Raw genomic sequence first — 26,462 nt, 5'->3', positions numbered from 1 at the left:
ACAGACACAGAGAGAGAAAAACAGAGAGACACAGAGGTAGACATAGAGAGGTGAGACAGCCCCTCCCGGGCAGCATCTGGAGTTTGGGTGGGCCTGCTGGGGCTTAGGGATCCAAAAGGGCAGGAACAGCAGACGGAGCTCCCCCCCGGGGCTCCGACTTCACCCAGCGGCGCCAGCGCTTCCTGGTGTGCCCAGCGAGCTGTGCCTGTGAGGTCCTCAGGCCCTGCGGCTGTAAGAGGGCTTGGCACTCATGTTCCAGCCAAGTGCAGGGGGGCCTGGGGTGGCACCTACCGCACCATTAACCAGGGAGGACATTGCTGCCCAGGAGAGGCGCCCAAGGGTGGCTCAGACAAGGCGGGGGCTCTCTGCACCAGACCACCCTCCTGTTGACCTGCGGTGGGGACCCCGTCTTCGCTGACTGCCTGGGGGACTCACATTGTAGGCACTCTTGATAAGCTCCACCACGTTCCTGGAATCTTCAGACAGCTCCCCGACTGCAGACTTGGGGATGATCTCTGTCAGCTTCTGTCAGGGCAGAAGACAGGTGGTCGGGGCCAGAACCATGGGGCTGAAGGCGCCGCAGGGCCCACCCGGTTCTCTCACACCCCTGAGGGTCTCCTTCCTGCTGGTGAGATGGCCCAGACAGCCCCCCCACCCCCGACTTCTTACTGTGCGCATGGTCAGCGCTGTGTGGGCAGACACTGACTTGGTAAAACTACTTCCCCCTGGTTATTTCAAGCTGGTCACTGAAAGCAGAGCCGGGAAGACGTGCCACCTCGCAGATGTGACAGGCACAAACAAACCAAGGGCACAGGTCATCGTAAAATGTGGCATAAAGTCAGGAAGCGACGTGTACCGAGCGTGTGAACGGGCTAATTTCAACAATGGCTGCGTTAGACAACAGCGTGCCGGTTGACTGGCAGGCAGGGCCACACGCAGTCCAGGCACTCCTCTGTGTAGGCAGGCCGGAGCACCGGGTCATGCAGGCAAGCCTGGGGCCAGCCTCCAGGACCATCTGTGCCCTCTGCCGCCGCCGCCTCCCCCCGCCCCCCTTAGCGTATCTTTCACAGGAAATTGCACCATCACTTTATCTTGCAGAGCGGAGGGCTGGGCCATGTCCCTGCCCCCAACCCTGCTGTGATGCCCTGGAATGGAGTCCAGTCCCCTCCATTTGTGGCTCACGAGGACCATCACAACCTGGCCACCCACCTTGGGCCTCCATCACCGAGCGGGGGATGCTCCTAGCTCCTAGCTCAGGACCCCACTGGGGCTCGGGAAGTCCTCCCAGCCACCTGCTCTCCACTCAGAGCAGAAACATGTACTGAGGGTCCCGCTTAAACTGTCCACACAGACCCTGGGCCTCCTAGAGCCCCCCGGGAGCCCCAGGAATGGGGGCAGGAAGGTGAGGCTCAGTGAGGCCTGCGACCGCCCGGGGCCTCGCCCTTGCTGTCGGGGAGCAGGGTCCGGGGTCCGTGTAGTCCATCTCCAGCTCCTGCCTTCTCACCACACTGCCTTCTGGGACACGAGTCCTGCTCCTCAAAGCAAAGTGCCGGGACCCATGCGGCCACTCGGTGAGGGGAGACTGTCGCATCCAGTAATACAGCTGGGGACACGGTGACTGACCTGCCAGCGCTCAGGCAACTTGTGCGGGCAGTGATCTCTCAGCTGCGCCCAGCCATCAGCCCTGCACTGTCCCTGTGGCTTGGCCAGCCCCCACCACCCGTCCCTGGCCGCTTGTCCCTCCTCCTTCGGCATCCCCTGCATCCTGTGCCCGAGGTGGGGCCCCGAATGCTGACGGCGAGTGGCGCTGGTCCCACGGTCAGGCCCGCAAGTGTCCCACACAGGCACAGCAGGTCACAGGCAAGAGGAAGGAGCCTGGGACTTAGGGGAGGAGAGGGGCCAGGAGGTGCCCCCAGCCCGTCACAGCCAGAGAGGCTGCCACGCTGAGCCCAGCAGACGGAAACACAAGACAGCAAGTAAAACGGCCCTCCAGTGACGGGCAGAGGGGAGAAGTGCTGATGTGCAAATGTACGTGGACACAAAACTTCCTGATGTGAAGAACGGGACCTGCAGACTCAAAGGGTTTGCTATGTTGTAGCAAAAACAGGATCACTGAGCCACAGGGGCCTGTCAGTTCCTCCTCCACAGTGCTCACTGCTTGGGACACCCACATGGCCTCGGCCAGCACACCCAGTGCAGAAGCAGCCCTCAGTGTGATCACCCCAGATTTAGTCACTCTTCAGCTGCAACACCTTGTCCTGCCAGTTTGCTCAAGCCCACTTACCTCGTACGTTTTCACCATCTTCTTGGTTACCGCGAAGATGGGCTGGATGTTGCTTTCTGCCAGTTTGTGTGCCAGCTGGCCCACCGATGGGTAGTCCTAGAGAGGAGACCCCCCGGTCAGATGGCCCTGAGGCTGAGTACAAGCCATCCAGGCTGCCCGACAGCTCCTCCAGGCAGAAGTGACTGCCCAGAGTGCAGAGGCTCCGCCCTCCATGCGCTGTGATGGGGCTGTTCCCAGTGATGTTTGCAAACACGTAAGAGAATGGGATTAGTAGGGAAACGGACAATACTGAAATACACGCAAGAAAATATTAAAAGTTGTGGTATGCTTCTTGATCAATGCACCAAAAAAGAAGTCCAGTGGCAAGTAACGGCTCACAGACCCTCAGCGTGGAGATGAGTGAGCAACACTTTGCTGTGTCTGAGCTGCAGGGCCGAGATCACAGATGCTGCACCCCAGCAAGCGCTTAGTCACTCAGTCGTGTCTGACTCTGTGTGACCCCATAGACTGTAGGCCGCCAGGCTTCTCTGTCCATGGGATTCTCCAGGCAAGGATACCAGCTGCTAAGTCACTTCAGTCGTGTCCGACTCTGTGCGACCCCATAGACGGCAGAGTGGGTTGCAATTTCCTCCTCCAGGGGATCTTCCCAACCCAAGGATCGAACCCATGTCTCCTATGTCTCCTGCCTTGCAGGTGGATTCTTCATCCGCTGAGCCAGTGGGGAACAGCACAGTGGCACTTATTTTCATAGCCGTCTCATGTACAATTTCAGACAGAAGCTCACAGGAACCTCAGACGTCACGTTCATCCTGTCCCAGTCGGTGGGCCCCTGAGAGGTGCCGCCACCACCTCCCACCTCAAGTCTGCAGGCCGCAGGTGGAGGGCCCCAAGGGTCCCATCTCTGAAATCCTCTGCAGCTCCAGGGATTATGATGCCAGCAGACCAGGGAATTCTGCCCTCTCAGTGCCATTAAAGTACCTCCCTGGGAGCGAGGGCCCCTTCCCGCCCCTCTGGACCCCAGGCTGGGAGTGAGCCTGCATCCCTGCTCCCCTGGGGCAGACCCACACCCTCCCACCTCCCACCCCAAGACACTGTACTCACAAATTCGTTGCTGCTTTTGTACAGGTTGTCTTCCAGGTGGCAGCGGCCGTCGTTGGGGGTGAGGATGGCACCCAGCTTTCCATCGCCCGCAAAATGGAACCCATCGTCTGTGGCGAACACCAGCAGCCTGGTGACATTGCGCCAGCCGATTTCCTCCTGACAAGGAGATGGTGGGGATGACTTGCCTTGGTTTCCCCAGCGGGGCCCCCACAGACTTCAGGAGCCAAGGCTGAGCTTGCTATGGGGGCCTCGTGTGCCCCCAACACCTGGGTTTTCTAGGGAGCACGGGGACCACAGAAGGTCCCAGCTGCTCGACTCAGGGCCCCGTGTCTGCTGCAGATTCCAGCGCCCAGGGGAACCCGAGAAGTGTCTGCAGGGTGACAGCCTCCCTGATGCCTGGGCAGGAGGGGACGCCGAGGGGATAGGAAAGCACGTTCACATCTGAACACTGCATCCTCCATGCCCAGTCAGCTCAGATCTGGGAGCATCTCCTCCTAAGGAGATGCTCCCAAAGAAGAAAAAATACTTAGAAATGATTATCTCAGTGGAAAAGCACTGCCAACACAGTGAGGGGGTGATGGAGGCGGGCACGTCAGCAACACGCGTCACGAACCGTGATAATCACACAGACGTGAATGTGTGGGTCTGTGAGGCAGGGCAGTGTGCACAGGGACCAGAGCACCCTGGAGGGTTGGGATCCCGTCTGTGAAGGCGACAGGGCTGCGTGGCTAAATGGGATCGATGCACTGTAACACTGACGTCACAGATACAGCACGGACAGGACCACGTGGGGAGGGGTCAGCGGTGGCCGGGGAGTGGCCGGCACTGACACCCAAACCATGTAACCGTGGGCGAGCCTGGCCAGGACGCCCTTATTCTCTGAGGGGCTCTGGAAGTAGGGGGACTACCAGGATCGGGCGGCAAAGGGGTCTTGCTTTCCAGGGTCATTTCCTCGTATTTGGGCTTCAGAAGGTTTGCTCAGGACAGAGCCTCACCGGGCACGCGGCCACCTGCATCATGGCGTCCAGCCCACCCTCAGGGGCGTCCAAGTTCCCCGAGATCAGCTGCTTCCCGACTTCTGTCTCGAACTGTTTGGAGTTGTCGGTGAGCTTCAACACGTGCCTGAAGGCGAACGGGGGCTGGCACTCCTTCTCCTTGTTGGGGCAGGGGTTCCTCAGCTTCTCGGGGTGCGTGTTGACGAAGGGGAGCACCGTCTTGTCCACGAAGGACCCGAAACCTGGGGGACAGTGGGGGTCCGTGAGCCTCTTACCAGAGCCGGGTAGGAAGGCCCGGCACGTGGGGAGGGGCCTGGCACCCTGCCCTCGGGGTGCAGAGGTGCAGAGGTGCCTGGGACCGGGGCTTGGGGGTTCAGGGGAAGATGGAGTAGCTGCCTCACCGATGCGGCCTGACTCGGTGATGTCGTTGAGGGCCCGGAGCAGGTCACCCCCCAGCTTCTTGACGTTGGCAAGGTCGTCCACCATGGAGTAGGAGAGATCCATCAGATAGTACAGGTCGATGGGGTAGCCCTTGGCCCTCTGGAAGGTCACGTTGAACGCAGCTGCCTGACCTGCCAGGATTCGGGAGAGAGTCAGGTTGTACCACCTGGTCTGTGGGTGGGGGGGTTTGGGGGGCACTGATGCCTCTGCAGGTCTCAGAACCCTCAGGACTCCCCCATTCTCTGAGGCTGGTGGATAAGATGCAGGACACCTATTCAGATCCCAATTTCTGGTAAAGCTCACGTTCTGACATAGAAGACCATCTGGATATAAGGTGTGCTGGATACAAGAAGATAGAAGAAGTGCTCATTGTTTATTCAGCACTGTTGAGATTCAGTTCCACCTGGATCTCTCTGGGTCTTCCCGGCAAGGCCTTCTCTACCACCAGCAGCTAAGCAAACCTGCTGGTGCCCAAAAGGGCTCCCTGGCCATCCTGGGGACAACCCCCCCTCACCTTCCTCAATCATAGCCGCCCTGGTTTCTGCTCCTCGTCGTCTTATACTGCCTGCACTTGTAATGACTTCTTTCCTTGTCAATACAAATAGCCTGTGTCCCCAGCTCTCAGGTAGTGCCTGGCACACAGCTGGTGCTTGACAAAACCATGACAATCAAGCCCCCTCTGCCAGCCCACCTTCCAGCATCAGTTCCCCCATGTGGCCGCCCCAGCCCTGCCCAGGCCCATTCACCATAACCCCCTGCTGCTCCACCAAGCCACCTTCCTGAAGGGTGTTTCTTGGAGTGCTAACAGGGAGCTGTGTCCTAAACCTGGGTCTGTGGTCAAGTCAGGTGGGCAACAATGATTCAAAGGTTTACTTGGGTTCCTAGTTTACAGGCCCTATTAGAGCCTTCACTCGGCCAAAAATACCGCATCTTTTGAGGGTGGGATACAGGAGTGTTTTCCAGATGGTTTATTCTCCCTTTTTTTAGGACGCAGAACTCAGCGCTAAAAGCGAGACTAGGCACCAGCTGCAGACGGGGCGTTGGGGACATCCTCCTGGGGCAGGGACACGAGGATACACACGCCATCAGGGCTGGCCCACCCCTAGCCAGCCAAGCCTACCTGGTCTCAGGTAGAGCGTCACTTCCTGTGGGGAGAGCTGCTTCTGTTTGCCCGCCTGGCTCTGCCGGGTCTCAGCGAGGCTTTTGGGTTCCATGATGTCATCAGCTGGGCAGCCCTTTGACAGCAGCTGCGCCCGTGTGTCACAGCGAGTGGAGTCGGGCTCCCCTTGCCCTGTGAAGTTCTAGGGGAGGCAGGGGTCAGGGGTAGCACAGAGGAAATATGGGAGGCTACACTGTGGGTGCCGTGCCAGGCTGACCCCCTCATCTGCCCCGCTGTTCAGGAAGAGGTCCCTGGGTGGGGAGGCGGGGATGGGGGTTGCTGGGCAGCCTCTTCACAAGGCTCGGGGTCGCAGGAGAGCCTGGAGCCAGTGGGCGTCTCCCCACAGTCTCTAGCAGTGGAAGCGGCTCAAGGCCAGCATCTCAGCTCCAGGCGGACCCATGGGTACCCTCCATGGCCAATTGAGCATCTGGCCCAGGTTTTCAACCCCTTCCTCAGCAGTGCCTTGCTGGCAGGAGCGGCTCTCTCCTGGTGGAACACGGGTGCCCCTCTTGGCCCACCAGTTAATGCCTAGGCACCCTGGGAACCTGGAATAGAGGCCAGGGCTCTGGGCCAAGCAGATCAGAAGGAAAAGATGGGGGAGCGTGGGTGTCCTGGGTCCAGGGCATTTTCCTTGTGACCACTCTGCCCCCATGAAGGCCCCCTGGATGTCGCTGCGGCGGGTTCCTCCCACAGGGGGAGACTAGGGGATAACAACCAGACAGGAGGCCTGATAGGAGGCACTCAACACACTGGCAAATTTGGAAAACTCAGCAGTGGCCACAGAACTGGAGAAGATCAGTTTTTATTCCAATCCCAAAAGGCAATGCCAATGACTGTTCAAACTACTGCACAATTGCACTCATCTCGCACGCTAGCATGGAGAAGGAAATGACAACCCACTCCAATACTCTTGCCTGGAAACTCCCATGGATGGAGGAGCCTGGTAGGCTGCAGTCTACAGGGTTGCTAAGGGTCGGACATGACTGAGCGACTTCACTTTCACTTTTCACTTTCATACATAGGAGAAGGAAATGGCAACCCACTCCAGTGTTCTTGCCTGGAGAATCCCAGGGATGGGGGAGCCTGGTGGGCTGCCGTCTATGGGGTCGCACAGAGTCAGACACGACTGAAGCAACTTAGCAACAGCAGCAGCAGCACATGCTAGCAAAGTAATGCTACAAATCCTCCAAGCTACGCTTCAACAGTACATGAACTGAGAACTTCCAGATATTCAAGCTGGATTTAGAAAAGGCAGAGGAACCAGAGGTCAAGTTGTCAACATACCTAGGATCATAGAAAAAGCAAGAGAATTCCAGAAAAATATCTACTTTTGCTTCATTGACTACGCTAAAGCCTTTGACTGTATAGGGATCACAACTGTGGAAAATTCTTAAAGAGATGAGAATACCAGGCCACCTTACCTGCCTCCTGAGAAGTCTGTATGCAGGTCAAGAAGCAACAGTTAGGACCAGTCATGGAACAACGGACTAGTTGCAAATTGGGAAAGGAGTACATCAAGGATATATACTGTGACCCTGCTTATTTAACTTATATGCAGAATACATCATGTGAAATGCCAGGCTGGATGAAGCACAAACTGGAATCAAGATTGCCAGGAGAAATATCGGTAACCTCAGATATGCAGATGATACCACCCTTATGGCAGAAAGTGAAGAAGAACTAAAGAGCCTCTTGATGAAGGTGAAAGAGGAACGTGAAAAAGCTGGCTTAAAACTCAACATTCAAAAAACTAAGATCATAGCATCCAGTCCCATCATTTCATGGCAAATAGATGGGGAAACAGTGACAGACTTTATTTTCATGGGCTCCAAAATCACTGCAGATGGTGACTGCAGCCATGAAATTAAAAGACACTTGCTCCTTGGAAGAAAAGCTATGACCAACCTAGATAGCATAGTAAAAAGTAGAGACATTACTTTGCTGACAAAGTTGTGTATAGTCAAAGCTATGGTTTTCCCAGTAGTCATGTATGGATGTGAGAGTTGGACCATCAAAAAGGCTGAGAGCTGAAGGATTGATGCTTTTGAACTGTGGTGTTGGAGAAGACTCTTGAGAGTCCCTTCGACTGCAAGGAGATCAAACCAGTCAATCCTAAAGGAAATCAACCCTGAATATTCATTGGAAGGACTGATGCTGAAGCTGAAGGTCCATACAAAGAGCTGACTCATTAGAAAAGACCCTGGTGCAGGGAAAGATTGAAGACAGGAGGAGAAGGGGACGACAAAGGACGAGATGGCATCACAGACTCAATGGACATGTGTTTGAGCAAGCTCTGAGAGACGGTGAAGGACAGGGAAGCCTGTTGTGCTGCAGTTCATGGGGTCACAGAGTCAGACATGATGGAGCCCCTGAACAACCAACAAGGAGGCCAGAGAGCTCAGGGGGCAGGGCCAGACTAAAGGGACGTGGCCATTAGAGGGGCGGTGCTTCCTGAGCTGCCTCTGTACTGTCTTCACTTTTGAGACCCTCAGTTAGTTCAGTTCAGTCGCTCAGTCGTGTCTGACTCTTTGTGACCCCATGAATCGCAGCACACCAGGCCTCCCTGTCCATCACCAACTCCCGGAGTTCACTCAGACTCATGTCCATCGAGTCGGTGATGCCATCCAGCCATCTCATCCTGGGTCGTCCCCTTCTCCTCCTGCCCCCAATCCCTCCCAGCATCAGAGTCTTTTCCAATGAGTCAACTCTTCGCATGAGGTGGCCAAAGTACTGGAGTTTCAGCTTCAGCATCATTGCCTCCAAAGAAATCCCAGGGCTAATCTCCTTTAGAATGGACTGGTTGGATCTCCTTGCAGTCCAAAGGACTCTCAAGAGTCTTCTCCAACACCACAGTTCAAAAGCATCAATTCTTCGGCACTCAGCTTTCTTCACAGTCCAACTCTCACATCCATACATGACCACTGGAAAAACCATAGCCTTGACTAGACAGACCTTTGTTGGCCAAGTAATGTCTCTGCTTTTCAATATGCTATCTAGGTTGGTCATAACTTTTCTTCCAAGGAGTAAGCGTCTTTTAATTTCACGGCTGCAGTCACCATCTGCAGTGATTTTGGAACCCCAAAAAATAAAGTCTGACACTGTTTCCACTGTTTCCCCATCTATTTCCCATGAAGTGATGGGACCAGATGCCATGATCTTTTGAGGCCCTAGTAATGCTTTAATTGCTGCGTGCCTGCAAGCATGCTTAGTGGCTCAGCCGAGTCTGACTCTTTGCGACCCTATGGACTGTAGCCCACCAGGCTTCTCTGTCCATGGGGTTCTCCAGGCAAGAACACTGGAGTGGGATGCCATTTTGTCCTTCAGGGGATCTTCTTGATCCAGGGATAGAACCTGCCTCTCTTGCATCTCCTGTGTTGGCAGGCAGATTCTTTACCACTGAGTCACCTGGGAAGCCCACTTTAAGTATTAGGGAAATAAAATTAACAGGAATGGGGAGGGAAGAAATCCCTAAAATGGAATGTGCTCAGAAGCAGTTTAACCTAACTGCATTTCAGATGCAAACAAGAAGCTCACAGGAAGAAAGGGAGAAACCCACCCTGAGGAGAGACTTTGCAAGCAGGACTGTGACTGCCTGATGGTAACAGAAGAGCACGCAGACCACACCCATCTCCTCCCTGCAGTGCTGTGGGTAGCAACTCTGTAACCACTTCCCCAGAGTCAAAGGAGGAGGAAATGGGGAAATGTATTGTGAATGTTGGGAGCCTGGCTTCTCATGAAGGGAACCAGGAACCCTCTGGTGGTGGCCAGGCAAGTGCCAAGGGGCCAGGAGCGCCTGCTGATCCCAGAGAGAGGGCTCAGGAAGTGATACTGGGGTATGCTAATCGGGCACAGGGCTAGCCCCGGGGCTCCCATGGCCAAATGGGGAACAATTTGAGCTTCAAAATGACAAAGTGAAAGTGATACCTTATAAACTACAGAGTAACAGAAACATCTATGCGTCCACACCGATGAGAAAGAGAGACAGACGGAGATTGCAGGAAGGAAATATTCCTCTTACATTAGGAGCCATTGGAGGGAGTCATGAACAGGAGTGTCACCATTCTGCAACCATCCCAGTGATAACTGATTCAGGCTCCCATCAACTGATGGACGGTAGAGTGTGGGTGTAGGCTTCAAGGGAAGTAGAGTGCTTCTTGGCTTCAGAGTATCTCCCCACAAATTACTTACTAATTGCAAAGGGGAAATACTGACATCATGGTGGAGCGCCTGGCAGACTTTCCCTCCGCTGAGTGGTCTAGGCTGTCATCGCCCGCACCGGAATGACAGCAGAAACTCTGCGTGGGCTTCCTGCTGAGAGGCCCACCGCAGGCCGTGTCAGAGGGAGCGCCAGACAAACCCACACTCGGGACCGGCAGAAGTGCTGTTCTGCACTCCTGAGAAATGTCAAGGATGTGAAAGACAAAGAAATCTGACGAGAGTTCCAGGTTTGAGGAGATAAACAGACATTCGAATGCAATGTGCGATCCTGGACTATAATATTGACCAGTGAGGCAGGGATGAGAGCAAAGACATTATTGGAACAACTGGCAAAATTTGTCCAAGGTGTATAAGTTTGTCTTTTTATTTATTTTACTTATTTATTATTTTGGCTGCACTGGGCCTTTGCTGGGCTTGGGCTTCAGGAACTGTGGTGCACAGGCTTAGCTGCTCCATGACCTGTGGGATTTTCCCAGACCAGGGATTGAATCTGTGTCCTCTGCATTGGCAGGTGGACTCTTAACCACTGGGCCACCAGGGAATCCCCGAGGTGTGTAAATTTGATCAGAGTAAAGTACTGTGTTAAGTTTCCAGGCTTTGATAAATGCATTGTGGTTTTGTAAGTGAATACCTTGTTTTTGAGAAAATCACTGGAAACCTTAAGGGACAAAGGGGCTTGTGTCTGCAACCTACTCTCAAACAATTGAGAAAAAATAATAATGTGTGTGCATGCATGTGCTTCCAAACAGACCTGCAGTGTCTGAACCTCAGGGATCTCCAGGAGGAGGCAATGGTCAGAATCTCGGGGGTCCCCATGGAAGGGGTCCTCCCCAGGAGGAGGTGGAGCTCCCCTACATCCTGTCCTGGGCCTTTGCCTTTTTCCCCAGAGGGTCTTGCAAGTAAAACATGAAGTAAGGCGAGCAGAGAGTTCCGGACCCAGTAGGGAGCTTCCCCACTCCTCCGGGTAGCAGCTCCGCCCACATGTATCTCTCCCTTGTCTGGCCCAGGCTTCCTGCCGCCAGGGCCTATAGAGCTGCACCTGGCCCGACCCAGCAGCTTCACTTAGATCTGCCTCTGCCGGGCTGCTTGGGGACACCACTGTGTCTGCCTGACTGTCTGCCTCTCTGACCACGCTGCGTCCCTCGCCTGTCCCTGCCCCACTAGGGAGCCGAGTGACGGTGCTCCTGGGGGCTGGCAGTGTCAGAGGCAGAGAGGGGCTCCAGCCCAGGAGGAGGGAAGAGGGGAAGGGCAGGCTGGGTGCGAGGACCCCCAGGGTGGCTGACACCATTCAGCGAGGCTCTTACCAGTTTCTGGCACCAGGCACAGCCGGGGCCCGACTCGATGCAGTCCCGGCAGGTGCTGACCTTGTACTTGGTGCACTCCTGGGACAGGACTGGGAGAGAGACACGGGCTGGTGAGCTGGCACTGGTCGACCCCCCTCTCCCAGAGATGGTGGGCCCTCCAAGGGCAGCGATGAGGCACTGAGGGCTGTGAATGGATGACCAAGCCCGCAGGCAGGGGTGGTGGAGAAGGAGAGCCAATGGGAGGACCAGGAAGCAGGGAGGAAACCAGGGCCCACGGGATGCTGTCTTCAGGAGGGTGGGCACCAGGTCAGCCCCAGGTAGAAGGGCAGGGGAGGGGCAGAGCAGGGCCCTTCCTAAGGCCCTGTCCAGGAGGGTGTGAGGGTGGGTCCCACTCTTCCCGGGAGGAGCTGCCCCTGTGGGACTCACCGGACGGGAGGGCGAGCAGGCCCACTAGGAGCAGCAGCTGGAGGTGCTGACACAGCATGTCCTGTGGAGGGAAGGGGCAGTGACAGCCTCAAACTCCAGACTCTGGGCCTGGAGACACAGAGCTGGGAGGCCTGGTCCCTGCTACTGAGGGCTGCTCAGCGGTGGGGTGGGGCCCACACAGGTCAGTCTCCCCGACCCCCTGGCCCAGGCTGTGTGACCAGCTGGTCACGTGTGCTCCACTCCGCTGAGCCATCCGGACCTCCAAGGATGAGCAGGGAGTGGGCCTCCTGCCAGCGACACACACGCACACACACACACACACCCCACACAGGTGTGCCTGAGGGGTGGCATGCTCTGGGTCAGGGCCCTGTGTGACCTTTGTGGCCCTGAGTCCTCAGTGAATTGAGCTGAGCTTGGAGCAGAGACTCAGTGTGCCCAGGCCTCCTGGCAGGAGGCAGAACCAGGATTTGGAGAAAAGCGAACTCAGCTTCTGCAGCACCAGGACTGTGCTGGCTGGCTGCCTGCTGGACACCTGCCGCCAGGGCGAGGAGGTGTGACTGGGCAGACCCTGCCCACCCCATCCTCTGCCTGCCTCTTGTTTACAGAAAAGCTGTGGTCTCCCAGGCCTCCCCTGAGTCACAGAAGCTTGGCCAGAGAATTAATGATCTGAAGGACGTGAATGTGTAATGACAGCAGCAATTGGGCTGGGAGAACTGGTAAGAATTTAAACAGTAATTCAGCCATGTGGCAGTCACAGAAGGTTTACTTTCTCCCTGAAGTACCTAGATAACAGTCTCCGAGACACATTTTCTGGGTTGTTTTACAGATGCTAAAATCCCCACCAAATAGAAGAAGCTGATTGAATGATGACCATGAACACACGGCCCAGCCCGACTGGATCCTGAGGACTGATAATGTTAACCCCTGTGATCCTGCCCTATTACCTCAACATCAACCAATCAGAGAACTGCACACAAACTGATCGCATACTCTGCTAAGCCCCCTCCCTCCTTTTGCCTTTAGAAATGCTCAGGGATTTGGGGGTGGGGGCTGAGCCACAGTCTCTTTGCTCGGCCCTGCAGTAGACTTTTCGATGCTCCTGGGTGTTTCGATTTGTCTGGCCTCACTGTGCATCGGGCCGGTGAGCTTGGGCTGGTGGCCAGCACACAGGCCTGCAGCGCCACCGCCGGCCCTACCTGCGGCTGCCAGCTGTAGGCCACCACTTCCGTGTTTTTCTTTTTCTGCACCTGCTGTCCTTAAAAACCCAGCACCTGGAGTGAGGCATGGACTGGGAGCTGGGTCATCGCTGACTGGTCCTGATGCTCCCGAGGCACGATGGTTGGGGCGGGGCAGGAGGCTGGTATGCTGGTCCTGGCCCTGGGACTTGGAGGTGGAGGTGGCACTTTCAAACCCACTGCCTGCTGCGCGGGACCCAGCCGGCCGACTCCACCCTCAGGGAGATGCTGCCCAACCCCTCCCTGGAAGTGCCCCAGGACCCAGGTCCAGCCCAAAGTGACAGACCTCCTCCAGCTCAGCTTCCAGGAGGGATGGCAGGGCTTCCTGGGCAAAAGAGCTCCCAGGTCTGAGAAACCTGTAGGGCTGCGGCCTTTTAATCTGATACCAAGAGAGTGGAGAGGGTGCTGAGAAGCCAGCAAACCAGAGGCAGCGGACAGGAAGTGGGAGTGTTTTATCAGAAACCACAATCAAACCAAGATGAACAGGCTTGCCCTGAATACCTTGCCCAGTGCATTGCTGATGCTGTTGGCCAGCGTGGTGGCCTCAGGGTCCCAGATGTGGGCCCGCAGAGGCTCCGGCCCAAGGTGTACCTGTGTGGTGGGCCACATGGTCCCTGCTGTGGCCCCTGCTGTGGCCTGTAGGCTCTGGGTGCCTGCGGGGCTGGGTCGTGCCCTAGCTGCTGCTCTCGCATAACCTCTGCATGGGTCCCAGGGGCTCTGGGTGGAGGAGGACCCCAGGGCGCCCCTGGGAAGTCCCAGTCCTTTTGAGTTCCACCCAGGCTCACCCTGCTGTCTTTTTGGAGGCGACCTTGCTCCCTGGTCCCTGTCAAGTTTACAATCAGGAGCTAGAAGTGTCAAAATGGAACCGTGGATCCTTCCTGTTCAGGTCAAAAGCAGAACTCATGCCCTGCTCTGGCTTCCAGGGTCACAGAGTGGATCTGGGAAGAAGGTTTCAGTTCACTGCACGCCCACCCATTTGTGAAAGCCCAGAGTTGCCCCAGAGTTCTCCCGTTCTCTTCAGGTTCCACAGCCAGGTGGCCCGTGGGGCCCTGTGTGCCCATGACCTCGGCTGACCAGGGCACTGCCGGATCCGGGTGGCCTCAGGAGAGCACCCCATATCTGAGACAGAAGTGGCTCCAAGTAGAGGAGGGGAACCCCCCACAAGTGCCCCAACCATGCATACAGCCTGGTAGGGGGGCTATAACCTCAGCTCTCCACGCTTGCTCCTGTGGCCACAGACGGAGAGCCAAAGGGTCAGGAGCTGGCCCGTAACCCCATCGTGGCCTGGGGAAGCTGAGGCCCCTCAGCACCAGGCTGCGGACCCTGTGCTGCTCACAGCTGGAGCCCCTTACACACAGGGGGGACGGCAGGGGGCGGGGAGAGGGGAGGGGAGCTGATCACAGCTGATCACCCACAGGCCGCAGGTCCTGACCTTGACCACAGGAAGCTAGTGGGGGGCTGGGGTCTGTCCCCACAAGTGTCGTCCCCACTCGCTTCCTCACTCAAGCATTGGGACAGCCACGCCAACGGCTCCACCCTGGCCCTGGTGTCCACAGCCCCTCAGGGACAGGACACATGGGCACACGGCGGCTCTGGGAGCTAAGGGAGGCCAGCCGGGAGCAGGCAGAGGCAGGGCCTGCAGCCAGCCCTGCTCTCAGCGGCAGGCAGAGGTCACAGCACCCGCGCCCCGCAGCCAGGACAGGCTATCAGAGCCTTCATGTCTGAAACCAGCATCATGGGGCTTTGCAGACCAAGACCCCTCTAGGTGCTGACGGCTCAGGTCAATGTCAGTCCGGGTCCCCCAGTGACACACTCTGCCTCAGCTCTCTGTGTGCCTGGAGGGGTTCATGGGCCTGGACCAGCTTGAAGAGCCCTCATGTACTTGGGGCGCTGACTCGGCTGGGACAGCTGGTCCAAGAGCAAGGAGGAGGGCGCTCCCTCCGGCCACCTGAGCCCAGGTGTGCCGTGCCTCCCTGATTTACTCTCCTCAGATCAAAGGGCAGCCTAGCACCAGGACTCAAGGTGCAAAACCCCAAGTCCAGGCAGGTTCAGAAACCCAAGGCCACCCCCACCCCACCGCCACCCCCCAACCCACTGCCACTGGCAAGGGTTTTGCATCAGAGTCACCCTTGAGCTTGGTCTTGCCCAGCGGGGGGGCGCTGGCGCAAATGAGTGCAACCACAGGAGGTGGTTCATCCGGAGACCCCGGGCGCCCTGAGGCTCACCATTCACAGTGGACAGAGCTCTGAGCTTCAGGGACTGAGACTCAGAAGAAAAACTGAATCTATTCTTTTCAAACCCCACACATGCCACAACACCCATAGTTCACATTTGGTAAAAGACAAGAAAAAGAGGAAACATCAACAAAGCAAGAAAAATTTGAGCAAGAAGCAGTGGGAGGCCCACATCCGAGGCAGGGAGAGCTGATGTCAGATCAGCTTCCTGTCAAAGACAAAGGCTCTGCCAAAGTGCAGACCCCTAGACGAGGCCCCTCGATTGCCATCAGAGCCTGCTCTTGACCAAGGTCAGGCCATAAACCCAGAGGCAGGGCCAGTAAGTGACGAGGAACAACAGTGCCCTGGGGAGCAGGTTACAAGAGGAGAAGGCAGGGTCCAGAATTCGCCCTGGGAGGTGAGGATCCAAGCCTCTTTCATGTAGAAAAAGTGTTTACATTAACCTTTAGACAGGTATCAACCTTTTAAACCAAAAAGACAAAGTTAAGATGTAGTTGTGTCTGCTTTATGTAAAGACAAGAAAGAATTGGACAGAAGCTGATTGCAACAGTGGCTGGAACCCCCGCCCCCACTCCAGGATTTAGAGTTTCAGACAGACCAGGGAAGAGGAGGAAACTACCCACCGATTCTCCGAACCCACACATTCTCAGGCCCATGAAAACCCACCACATACGTTCATCACTGCTCAGTTCACTGTCCGTGGCAGAAATTTTCAGGGTCATAGTTTCTGGCCAAATGGAAAAAAAAATTGATGCCCCCCATACAGTTGCTAATTGGAACCTTTAAGGCACTTGGCTCAATATTGCCAAGTCCAAGAGGAAATCAAGTTTAATGTTTACAGACAAGTCAGAAAGAGAGCACACAGTGCTCACTGATCAACACGGTGAAAACCTCTGTCCCTGCGGAGACAGAAGCCCAAGGGCCTAGGTGGCTTTGTGCCGGATGAAAAGGAGTGATGATACACACACCTGCAGGACAGAGAGCTCGAGGTGAGAGAAAGAGCCAAGGGCTCAGGAAGTAGGGTGAGGGAGATAGGAAAGAGACAATAGAAAAAGCTGGAGAGTCTGAAAACAAACACAAAAGCTAAAATTGATAAATACACCGAAACCCATTTCTTTGGAAAAAGCAATCCAGTAGGTCATCTGGAAGAGAGTGTATGTGGCAGTTGCCCGGGAGCTTAGAAAGGGAAGGGGCAAGGCGGGTGCCAGCTGGGCAGTGGCCTCTGAAACTCATCTAGAAGCTTTGCGACAGAGTTGGTGCCGCCCTGGCCCTCAGACCAGTGGCCAGGAGAGAGAAGTGAGAGGCAGGACTCTGGCCTTGGAAGGTGCAGGGCAGAGCACATTCCTGGAGAGACGCGCTCCCTTCACATCACGGGCCAGGTCAACCCAGGTTCAGGAAATGAAATGATTAAAGGAGTGAGAGACTGTGTATTTCAGAGTAAGGATGCTGAGCATAAAAACGAAGGGAGAAACTGTGAAGAAGATAGACTCTAAGATGAAAACCCTAATTTGAAAAGACACACCTCAGTGGTTTATTGCAGTGCAGTTTGTAGTAGCCAGGACATGGAAGCAACCTAAATGTCCATCAATAGAGGAAGGGATAAAGAAGATTTGGAACATATATCAGAGACAGAGGATAGATTCCATGAATTGTTGGAAGATAAACAAGGAATGGAGAAGGCAACGGCACCCTACTCCAGTACTCTTGCCTGGAAAATCCCATGGATGGAGGAGCCTGGTAGGCTGCAGTCCATGGGGTCGATGAGTCAGACACGACTGAGCTACTTCACTTTGACTTTTCACTTTCATGCATTGGAGAGGGAAATGGCAACCCACTCCAGTATTCTTGCCTAGAGAATCCCAGGGATGGGGGAGCCTGGTGGGCTGCCATCGATGGGGTCTCAGAGTCAGACACGACTGAAGCGACTTAGCAGCAGCAGCACCAGCATACAATGGAATAATACTCAGCCAGGAGAAAAGTCAGTAACCTCAGATATGCAAATGATACCACCCCTATGGGAGAAAGCGAAGAGGAACTAAAGAGCCCTTTTACTGAAGGTGAAAGAGGAGAGTGAAAAAGCTGGCTTAAAAAAACATTCAAAAAACTAAGATCATGGTATCCAGTCCCATCACTTCATGGTATATAGATGGGGAAATAGAAACAGTGACAGACTATTTTCTTGGGCTCCAAAATCACTGCAGATGGTGACTGCAGCCATGAAATTAAAAGACACTTGCTCCTTGGAAGAAAAGCTATGACCAACCTAGACAGCATATTAAAAAGAAGAGACATTACTTTGCCAACAAAGGTCCATATGGTCAAAGCTATGGTTTTTCCAGTATTCATGTATGCATGTGAGAGTTTGACCATCAAAAAGGCTAAGAGCTGAAGAAATGATGCGTTTGAACTGTGGTGTTGGAGAAGACTCTTGAGAGTCCCTTGGACTGCAAGGAGATCAAACCAGTCAATCCTAAAGGAAATCAAGCCTGAATATTCTTTCGAAGGACTGATGCTGAAGCTACAATACTTTGGCCATTTAACATGAAGAATTGACTCATTAGGAAAGACCCTGAAGCTGAGAAAGATAGAAGGCAGGAAGGGAAGGGGATGACAGAGGATGAGATGGTTGGATGGCATCACTGACCCAATGAACATGACTTTGAGCAAGCTCTGGGGAATGGTGAAGGACAGGGAAGCCTGTTGTGCTGCAGTCCATGGGGTCAGAAAGAATCAGACCCGACTGAGTGACTGAACAACATTACTCAGCTATAAAAAGAATGATATAATGCCATTTGCAGCAATATGGATAGACCCAGAGATTGTCATTTGAGTGAAGTAAGTCAAAAAGAGAAAGACAAATGATATGAAACCATATCATATCGCTTACATGTAGAATCTGAAAATTGGTACAAATGAATTAATTTACAAAACAGAAACATATTCACAGACATAGAAAACAAACTTCTGGTTACCAAAGGGGAGAGAGTGGGAAAGGATAAATTAGGAGTTTGGGATTAACATTTACACACTGCTATTATAAAACAGATAAATAACAAGGACCTACTGTAGAGCACAGGGAAGGGAACCATATTCAATGTCTGTAATAACCTATAACCTATAATGGGAAGGATAAGGAAATGGCAACCCTCTCCAGTATTGTTGCCTGGAGAATCCCATGGACAGAGAAGCCTGGCAAGCTAAGGTCCATAGGGTTGCACAGGGTTGGACACGACTGAAGCAACTTAGCACACCCGCATGCACGCATAATAGAAAAGAAACTGAAAAGGACAGTATACATGGATTAATATAGATACATATATATATATAAACAAATCAATTTGCTGTGCACCTGAAACAGTGTAAATCAACTACACTTCAATACATTAAATAAAAAAGACTGACTCTAAAAAAAGTCTGTAGATAAAAATTTGAGTAGATGAAAACATTCAGTATTTGTCTCATGCAGAAGGTGAACGGTAATTTTTGTGTCTAAGGAAATCTCAGGGATAAAAGCAAAAAGGCAAATACCCCATAGAAAAGTCTCTTGTAAACACAAAATTCAGAAGAGAAGAAATGAAACTTGTTATCAAACATTTGAAAAGGCTGCTCTGGATGATAATCAGGTATTCTAATCAAAATAGCTAGATTCCTGGTCTAGTTATCAAACTGGACGCTGTTTTTAACAACTGTGATGCTCTCGAGTAAAACCTACACAGCATGAAAATGTGTGAACGGTGAGTCCAGCTCAATTTTTCCAATAAAATGTTGCTGTGTTAAAAAAAAGTAAGTGAAAAATAACCAAACTAGGCCGTTTCTGCTGAATGGCAGCATTGTGTTTTCAATTTTCTTCATTATCCCGGTTTGTATTTTTCAAACTTCTACAATAAATATATAAACTGATTTTTTTTTTTTAAATTCACACATTTAAGAAAATTTCAATTCTGTGGTGGTCGTTGCATTGCTTTTAAAATGTCTCTGGATTCCCAAAGTGGTCAGTTTTTCTGTCCCCAGTGAGCACAGAGGGCAGTCCTCAGTCCACAGACTGAGGGCAAGTGACTCTCTGCTGGGACTCTGGCTCCCAACTCAGTCACTCATTCACTCATTCTCGGAACAAGTGCTACCTGCCTGGTCTCTGGCACTGTTCTCGATTCTAGGATTTTGACTTCTGCCAAGCCCTTGTGGTACGCTGACCCCTGTCCCTCCCCAAAACTCCCATTACCCTGAAACCCTCACCACTGCAAAGCCAACGCACAGCCACATCCATGCTGTTTATAAAACGAATTGGGGACCTCTCTGGTGGTCCAATGGCTAAGACTCCGTGCTCCCAATGCAGGGGGCCCGGGTTCAATCCCTGGTCAGGAAACTAGATCCCGCATGCCACAACTAAGAGTCTGCTTGCTGCAACTAAGAACTGGCACGGCAAAATAAAAATAAATATTAAAAAAAAATTGGTGGATTTCCATCACTAGATATTCAACAAGGGCCTCCAGAATACTGTTGAATGGTTTCAACTGGCAACTAATTATAAAGTGTTTACTTTTCGTCTTTTGTAACCATATACAAATAAACATGTTTACAAAGTAAAAACATAGATTGGTAGAAGCACTGGTCCCGCTGGGCTGCCGTTCTGTGTGTCCCCGCCCTCGGAGCACTGGAAGAGGGCGCGTGTCCCATGCTTGGGGAGGCCGCTCAGGCAGGAGCCCTGGCCCCGCTGAGGTCTCGCCCGTCAAGGAGGCTGGCCTCAGTCCCTGACTTACTCCTCATCCATCCAGGGAACACTTCCAGCTACTCCTAGCTATAGCCCAGGGCACAACTCCCCCGGACGACCCCCGCCTGGAAACTTCCAGAGTGGTGGAATCAGGCCGCATGGGTGTGAAGGTCTCTGCATTGCAGACTGGCCAGATCTGAGCACCCAGGAATCTGACCCCACACTGTGGGCTCTGTGGTGACCCCTGGGCCGAGGGCGGAGGCTGTAAAGGCCTGGGCCAGAGCGACCGGACCACGGCAGACACAGCCAGTCTTCAGGGGGAGCCTCAGGCAGCGGGCATGGTCCCTGCCTGGATAGCCACTCAGGACCCCAGGTCCCAGAGGACCAGGGCTGGGTGATGCCCACAGCAGCCTCCCTGTGGGCCTGGCTGCCACTGACACCCACAGCCTCAATTTGTCAATAGCTCCCTGGCGTGGGGAGGCCAGACCTGCTCCCCATTCCCAGAGGTGGGGGAACCAGACCAGCTCCCATTCCTAGGGGTGGAGGGCCAGACCTGCTCCCCACTCCCAGGGGTGGGGATGGTGGCTCTGAGGGTCCCTAAGCCCCACAGCCAGGACAGATGCCAGGACTGCGGCCCCCACCAGCCTGACCCCAGGGTCGATATGCCAAGTCTATGGCCAGTGCCAAGGGACTGTGGACAGGTCATGGTGACTTCCCCTTCTGGACCTTGGTTTCCTCCTGGTCACAGAGAGCCAGAGGTGCCGTGAGCGTGAGTCACAAGTGCCAAGTCCACAGGCCCAAGGGACCTAGATGTTTGCTCAAACTCTGCTCTGAATGTGGCTGCAAAGATGTCTCTTAGATGGAGTTAACACTGAATCAGCGGACTCTGGGTAAAGCAGATGGCCCTCAATGCTGTGGTTGGGCCTCATCCAACCAGATGAAGGCCTTAAAGGAAAGATGGTGTCCCCCAGGAGGAGAGACCTCTGCCTCTGGATGGCCTGGAACTCCAGCTGCAGCATCAGCTCTCTGCGGGTTCTCCAGCCTGTCCTGCAGACTTGTAGTCTGCCAGCCTCCATAGTTTCACAGGTCAGCTCCACCAAACCAACCTCTCTGTCTGTACAAACACACGCAAACACGTGCACATGTTTACACACACACACATGTGCACATGTCCTATTGGCTCTGTCTCTCTGGGGAGCCCACACTTCAAAGCTCCCAGGAGAAGCACCCCAGTTTCAGGGAAAGCTGCTGGAGGCATTTTTTGACAGCACCTCCAGGTAGGTGGGCACAGCTGTGCCTTCCTGCTCTGTGTGTTTCAGAAGCGGCAAGGGTGCCTGGCTCCCACATCTCTCTGCCCCCAGCAGAGCCCTGCAGTGGTGGCACCCCAGCCCCAGGTCCATGTGCACGGTTGCAGACCTGGCCTCATGGGGTGCCATGCTGAACAGGGATCATGCCAGGGCTCACGTGGAAACTTGGGTCTGCTGGCTCCCTGGCACCCCCAGCCCTGCTGTTCGACTGCTGGGACGGTGAGCAGCCTAGACACCTCTGGCTATTGGGGGGGACCCTGGAACAAGCAGGAAGGCCTGCCCGGGTCACAGATTGGCAGCTTGGGGACTTAATTGCACCTGCTGCTTCATCAAGAGGCCCACTCACCAGTGGTGGGAGCAACTGGAAACCCCAGGCCTGCCCTAGGGCTGCCGTCTGCATGGGGGATCGGGGGATGATAGGGGAGGTTGGGGAGGGGAAGGTAGGGGACATGGCTCTTTCTGAACAGTCCAGGTTCCCTGCCCACTGCGGTAGCTGGACATGGACTCCATTAGCCTGACCATGACCCCGTGTCCAGGGCCCCAGAGGCCAGGCGGGTGACAGGTGGCAGCATGGCTGGGACAGGTGGGTCTTGGCATCCCGGGGCCCCTGGGGCTTGGCCCCCCACCCCGTTGGCCACTCGCTCAGTAGGGGCGACGGGTTTGGGTAGCGCCTCCTTCAGACCTCAGCTCCTGGCTCAGGTGGGATTGGGTGAGATGACGACAGAACCAACAGCCCATTTTAGGTCTTGTTTGGGGAAAAGTGAAATAGACAGGGGCCACATTACCATCGTAGCCCCGCCCACCTGCGGTGTCACTGGGACTTCACTGTTCCCAGAACCTGCATTCTCAGCTGGCCCCGCTGTTCACGGGGGCTAGTCACTAGCTCCCGGTAGCTGCCCCTGTGACGTCGGCTCCAGAGGGACTGAGGGACACGTGCAGTGACAGGTGTGCCGGCTACCGGGCCCCGCCCCCACATGCCTTCCTGACCAGCAGGGCTAGACTCACACAGGGCCGCCTCGGGCTCCACGCTGCCCCACCCATGGGGTGAAGACCTCTTCACAGGCCAGTAAACAGCCAGGCGTGGCCTGAGCTGAACTTGTGGGGCCCTATGGACACAGGCCAGCCTTCCCCACAGGCCCACATCGCCACCTCCCAGGGAAGTGGTTTTTGAATCACAAGCTGATTAGATCGTCAGCTGGAGTGCAAACTACTAGCCCATTTCACAGATGGAGTCTGAGCAGCCAGCCTGGGCCCCACCTGTCCGGCCAGTGTGTGGGTGGGCCTCTCCTATCCCCTGGACAGCGGCGCCCCCTCTGCTGAGCTTTGGAGAGGTCCCTGACTGCCTGGGGTATCTCCCCTTAGAAACCTCCAGGAGCTGACTGTGACCTGCCCCAGGGCTGCACTGGCTTGGTCCAAGCTGACAGCTGTGGGCAGGCACGTCCATGCTGATTTCAGCTCGGAAACCCGAGGCCGGCGGGGCTGAGTCTGGCTGCCTGGCCGGCCAAATCCCCAGGAAATATCTCGATTTACTCCCGTCGGGACAAATCGCATGGCAGCCAAGAGTCCCCTCTCCCTGAACTCATCTGGGTCCTTGGACCCTTGTCCCTCCACTCCCAGGGGGACAGGCCTCCAAGGTCCTGGTTGTGGGAGATTTAGGTCACACACCCAATGACACCCTAAATCTTAACTGTCTCCCTGCATTTTCACATCTTTAGGCCAGAACTCAGGAGCCTTCTGGACCCTGAGAGAAGAAGCAGACCTGCCTTCAACAAAATGCACCATGGACACACACACACACAGACACACACAATGTACCATGGACACACATACACAGACACACAGACACACAATGTACCATGGACACACACACACAGACACACATACACACAATGTACCATGGACACACATACATAGACACACAGACACACACAATGTACCATGGACACACATACACAGACACACAGACACACAATGTACCATGGACACAGACACAAAGACACACAGTGCACCATGGACACACACACACAGACACACAATGCACCATGGACACACACACACAGACACACAGACACACAATGCACCATGGACACACATACATAGACACACAGACACACAATGCACCATGGACACACATACATAGACACACAGACACACACAATGTACCATGGACACACACACACAGACACACAGACACACAATGCACCATGGACACACACACACAGACACACAATGCACCATGGACACACACACATAGACACACAGACACACAATGTACCATGGACACACACACACAGACACACAGACACACAATGCACTGTGGACACCCAGACACACAGTCACACACACACACAGACACACACACACACACACAATGTACCATGGACACCCAGAGACACAAAGTCACACAGACACAGACACACAAAGACACAGACACAAACACACAATGCATGGTGGACATACACACACACATAGACACACAGATACACAGACACATACACAGACACACACAAATACAAACATACAGAAACACACACACAGACACAGACACACACAATGCACCGTGGACACACACACACAGACATAGACACGAACACACACAGATACATACAGAGACACACACACAGACACGAACACACACAGATACAAACATACAGAGACTCACACACACACAATGCACCATGGACACACACACACAGACACACAGACACACACACAGAGGCACAAACACACACAGACACACACACAATGCACCTGGATACACACACAGCCAGACATACACAAAGCACTGTGGACATACACATATGCACAGAGACACATACACTCAGAAGTACCACACGCACACAGACACACACACAGACACAGACACACACAGACACAAAATGCACCATGGACACACAGACACATACATACTCAGAGGTACCACATACACACAGGGGCTCTGCTGGAGGACAGACCTGCCCGGCCAACCGTGGAAGCATGAAGAGAGGATGGGGACAGGCCAGGGCAGGAAGAGGAAGGCACAGGGCAGGGGGAGGAGGGGGGCCCGGGAACCCTCCTGCAGAGCCCGGCCACGCCGACCCCGTACCCGCCAGAGGGGCCTAGCCTGCCTCCAGCCTCCTTCTGGCTCTGCGGGGCCTCGCGGCCCCCACATTGGGGGCTCAGCAAGTGCCTGGGCCTTGTTGAGAGACTCCCACAGTGGGGCCGAGGCTGAGGTCTAAGCGCATCCTTCCGCCATGCTGATCCCATCCCCTTGGTTACGTGCCTCCCAGCAGCCAGTAGCTCTGCAGCAGTGGGCTCAGCACTTCCCCTCGCGGGGTCTCAGCTCAAGGGGCCTGGAGCGGAGGACCAGGGCCACCAGGGCCCCGGAAGCCTGGGCTCCTCGGAGCTGCTTCCCTCGGGAAAGACAGCAGCCAGGGCCTCAAGGCTGAGCAGTTCACCTTCAGAGAAGCTAGCCCGGACACAGAGGAGCCTCTGTCCACTCACCCCTGGATGCCCTGGAGACCTCGGCAGGGGTGTCACAGCTGGACTGGCAGGGGCTTCGGCTCTGCTCTTCACCAGGCTGGTGCTTCACGGGTCTGGGAAGACACTGGCCACTGGAGGCCCCACTGGTGAAGGCGCGAAGCTTCCTGTTCTAAGTCAGCAACTTGGAGGAAGTAGTTACATGTGATTGATTGCAACTGCACCACATGGGGCCCGTCATCCAGCCCCGGCCCCTCTGCCTACACAGCTCAAACCCGAGGGCTGTCAGAGGAACAACATGCATACAGACACACCATCGATTATATATGCTCAGGGTGGGAAGCGGAACAGGATGGGAGCGGATGGAGTGGGAACAGGGCCCCTGGCAGCACCGCCTGTGCCCTCAGGGGAAGGGGAACCCTGGAGGGCAGTGCCCAGGAATTTGCACCCTTGGAAGGGGCAGCCTGCACACTGAGCACCCGCATCAAACAAGAAGCAGACAGGCACAGAGGATGCAGACTTGTAGCACGGCAATGGAAAAGCATCACAGGGCCCGAAGGGCAGATGAGAAGGTGGAGAGCGAATCAGTGAGCAGGCTGTGGGGCCAGCTGGGGGGATGAAGGAACAGGGCAGAGGGCAAAGGAGCTCCAGGAGAGAACAAGAGGGGAGAGACTCAATCAGCAGGGGAAAAGCTCCAGATCCAAGAGAAAAAGAGAGAGAATCCAGATGAAGGGGCTGCTGCTTGTCATGGGAGGAAGGAAAAAGTTCCCCAAACTGGGTAACATATGATGTTATCACAGAACATTAATGATAGAAAACAGTACAGATTCAGAGAGACAGAGACAGACAGAGAGACAGAGGTGGAGAGAGACAGAGAGAGACAGAGGTGGAGAGAGACAGAGACAGAGAGACAGAGAGAGACAGAGATGGAGAGAGAGAGACAGAGAACACACAGGAGAAAGGGGAGGATTAGGATGAGGAGGAAGAGAGGTGGAGAGGAGATACAGACTGATTCCATCCACAAAGAAACAGAAAGCAGGGTCTTCAGATGAACCCAGTCTCAGATACATAAACTACCCTTAACTCTGTTTGGAAGATGCAGTCTCAAAGACAGACAGATGAAGAAATCCAAGAGGAATCCAAGGGTGTGTGTGGGGCAACAGTAACCAAAGAAATAAGTAAAACTTGTTAAGCCTAAGTAACTGTTGATTCTAAACTAATGATAGGAAACATTTAATATTTAAATTAAAGTTTAATATTTTAATTTAATATTTAATTTTAATAATACATCGTGACTTGTTGTTCAGTTGCTAAGTCCTGTCCGACTCTTTGCGACTCCATGGACTGTAGCACAACAGGCTTCCCTGTCCTTCACCATCTCCTGGAGTTTTCTCAAACTCACATCCACTGAGTCAGTGATACCATCCAACCATCTCATCCTCTGTCACCCACTTCTCCTGCCCTCAACCTTTCCCAGCATCCAGGTCTTTTCCAATGCATTGGCTCTTCACATTAGGTGGCCAAAGTACTAGAGCTTCAGCTTCAACATCGGTCCTTCCAATGAATATCTAGAGTTGATTTCCTTTGGGAT

At 54.3% G+C, this 26,462-nt stretch overlaps 1 protein-coding gene across 1 annotated transcript in view; it reads right to left on the bottom strand.

Moving 5' to 3' along the window:
• Positions 1-25,091, bottom strand: part of ITGB2 (integrin subunit beta 2) — a 30,868-nt gene extending 5,777 nt beyond the window's left edge. The window contains exons 1-9 of the mRNA XM_040265000.1: positions 24,896-25,091; positions 11,929-11,989; positions 11,503-11,591; positions 5,942-6,122; positions 4,782-4,952; positions 4,381-4,622; positions 3,386-3,541; positions 2,285-2,380; positions 436-525 (exon numbers count right to left, since the gene is read on the bottom strand). Coding sequence (XP_040120934.1) covers positions 436-525; positions 2,285-2,380; positions 3,386-3,541; positions 4,381-4,622; positions 4,782-4,952; positions 5,942-6,122; positions 11,503-11,591; positions 11,929-11,986 — 1,083 coding nt within the window. The 5' untranslated portion in view covers positions 11,987-11,989; positions 24,896-25,091. The remainder of the gene's footprint in view (positions 1-435; positions 526-2,284; positions 2,381-3,385; positions 3,542-4,380; positions 4,623-4,781; positions 4,953-5,941; positions 6,123-11,502; positions 11,592-11,928; positions 11,990-24,895) is intronic.
• Between the last annotated feature and the right edge of the window lie 1,371 nt (positions 25,092-26,462).

The sequence above is a fragment of the Oryx dammah genome, unplaced genomic scaffold (genome assembly GCF_014754425.2).
Source record: "Oryx dammah isolate SB20612 unplaced genomic scaffold, SCBI_Odam_1.1 HiC_scaffold_2, whole genome shotgun sequence".
In the NCBI taxonomy this organism is placed as follows: Eukaryota; Metazoa; Chordata; class Mammalia; order Artiodactyla; family Bovidae; genus Oryx; species Oryx dammah.
Note: the sequence above shows the minus strand (reverse complement) of the source record. Positions and strands in the feature narration are given on the sequence as shown.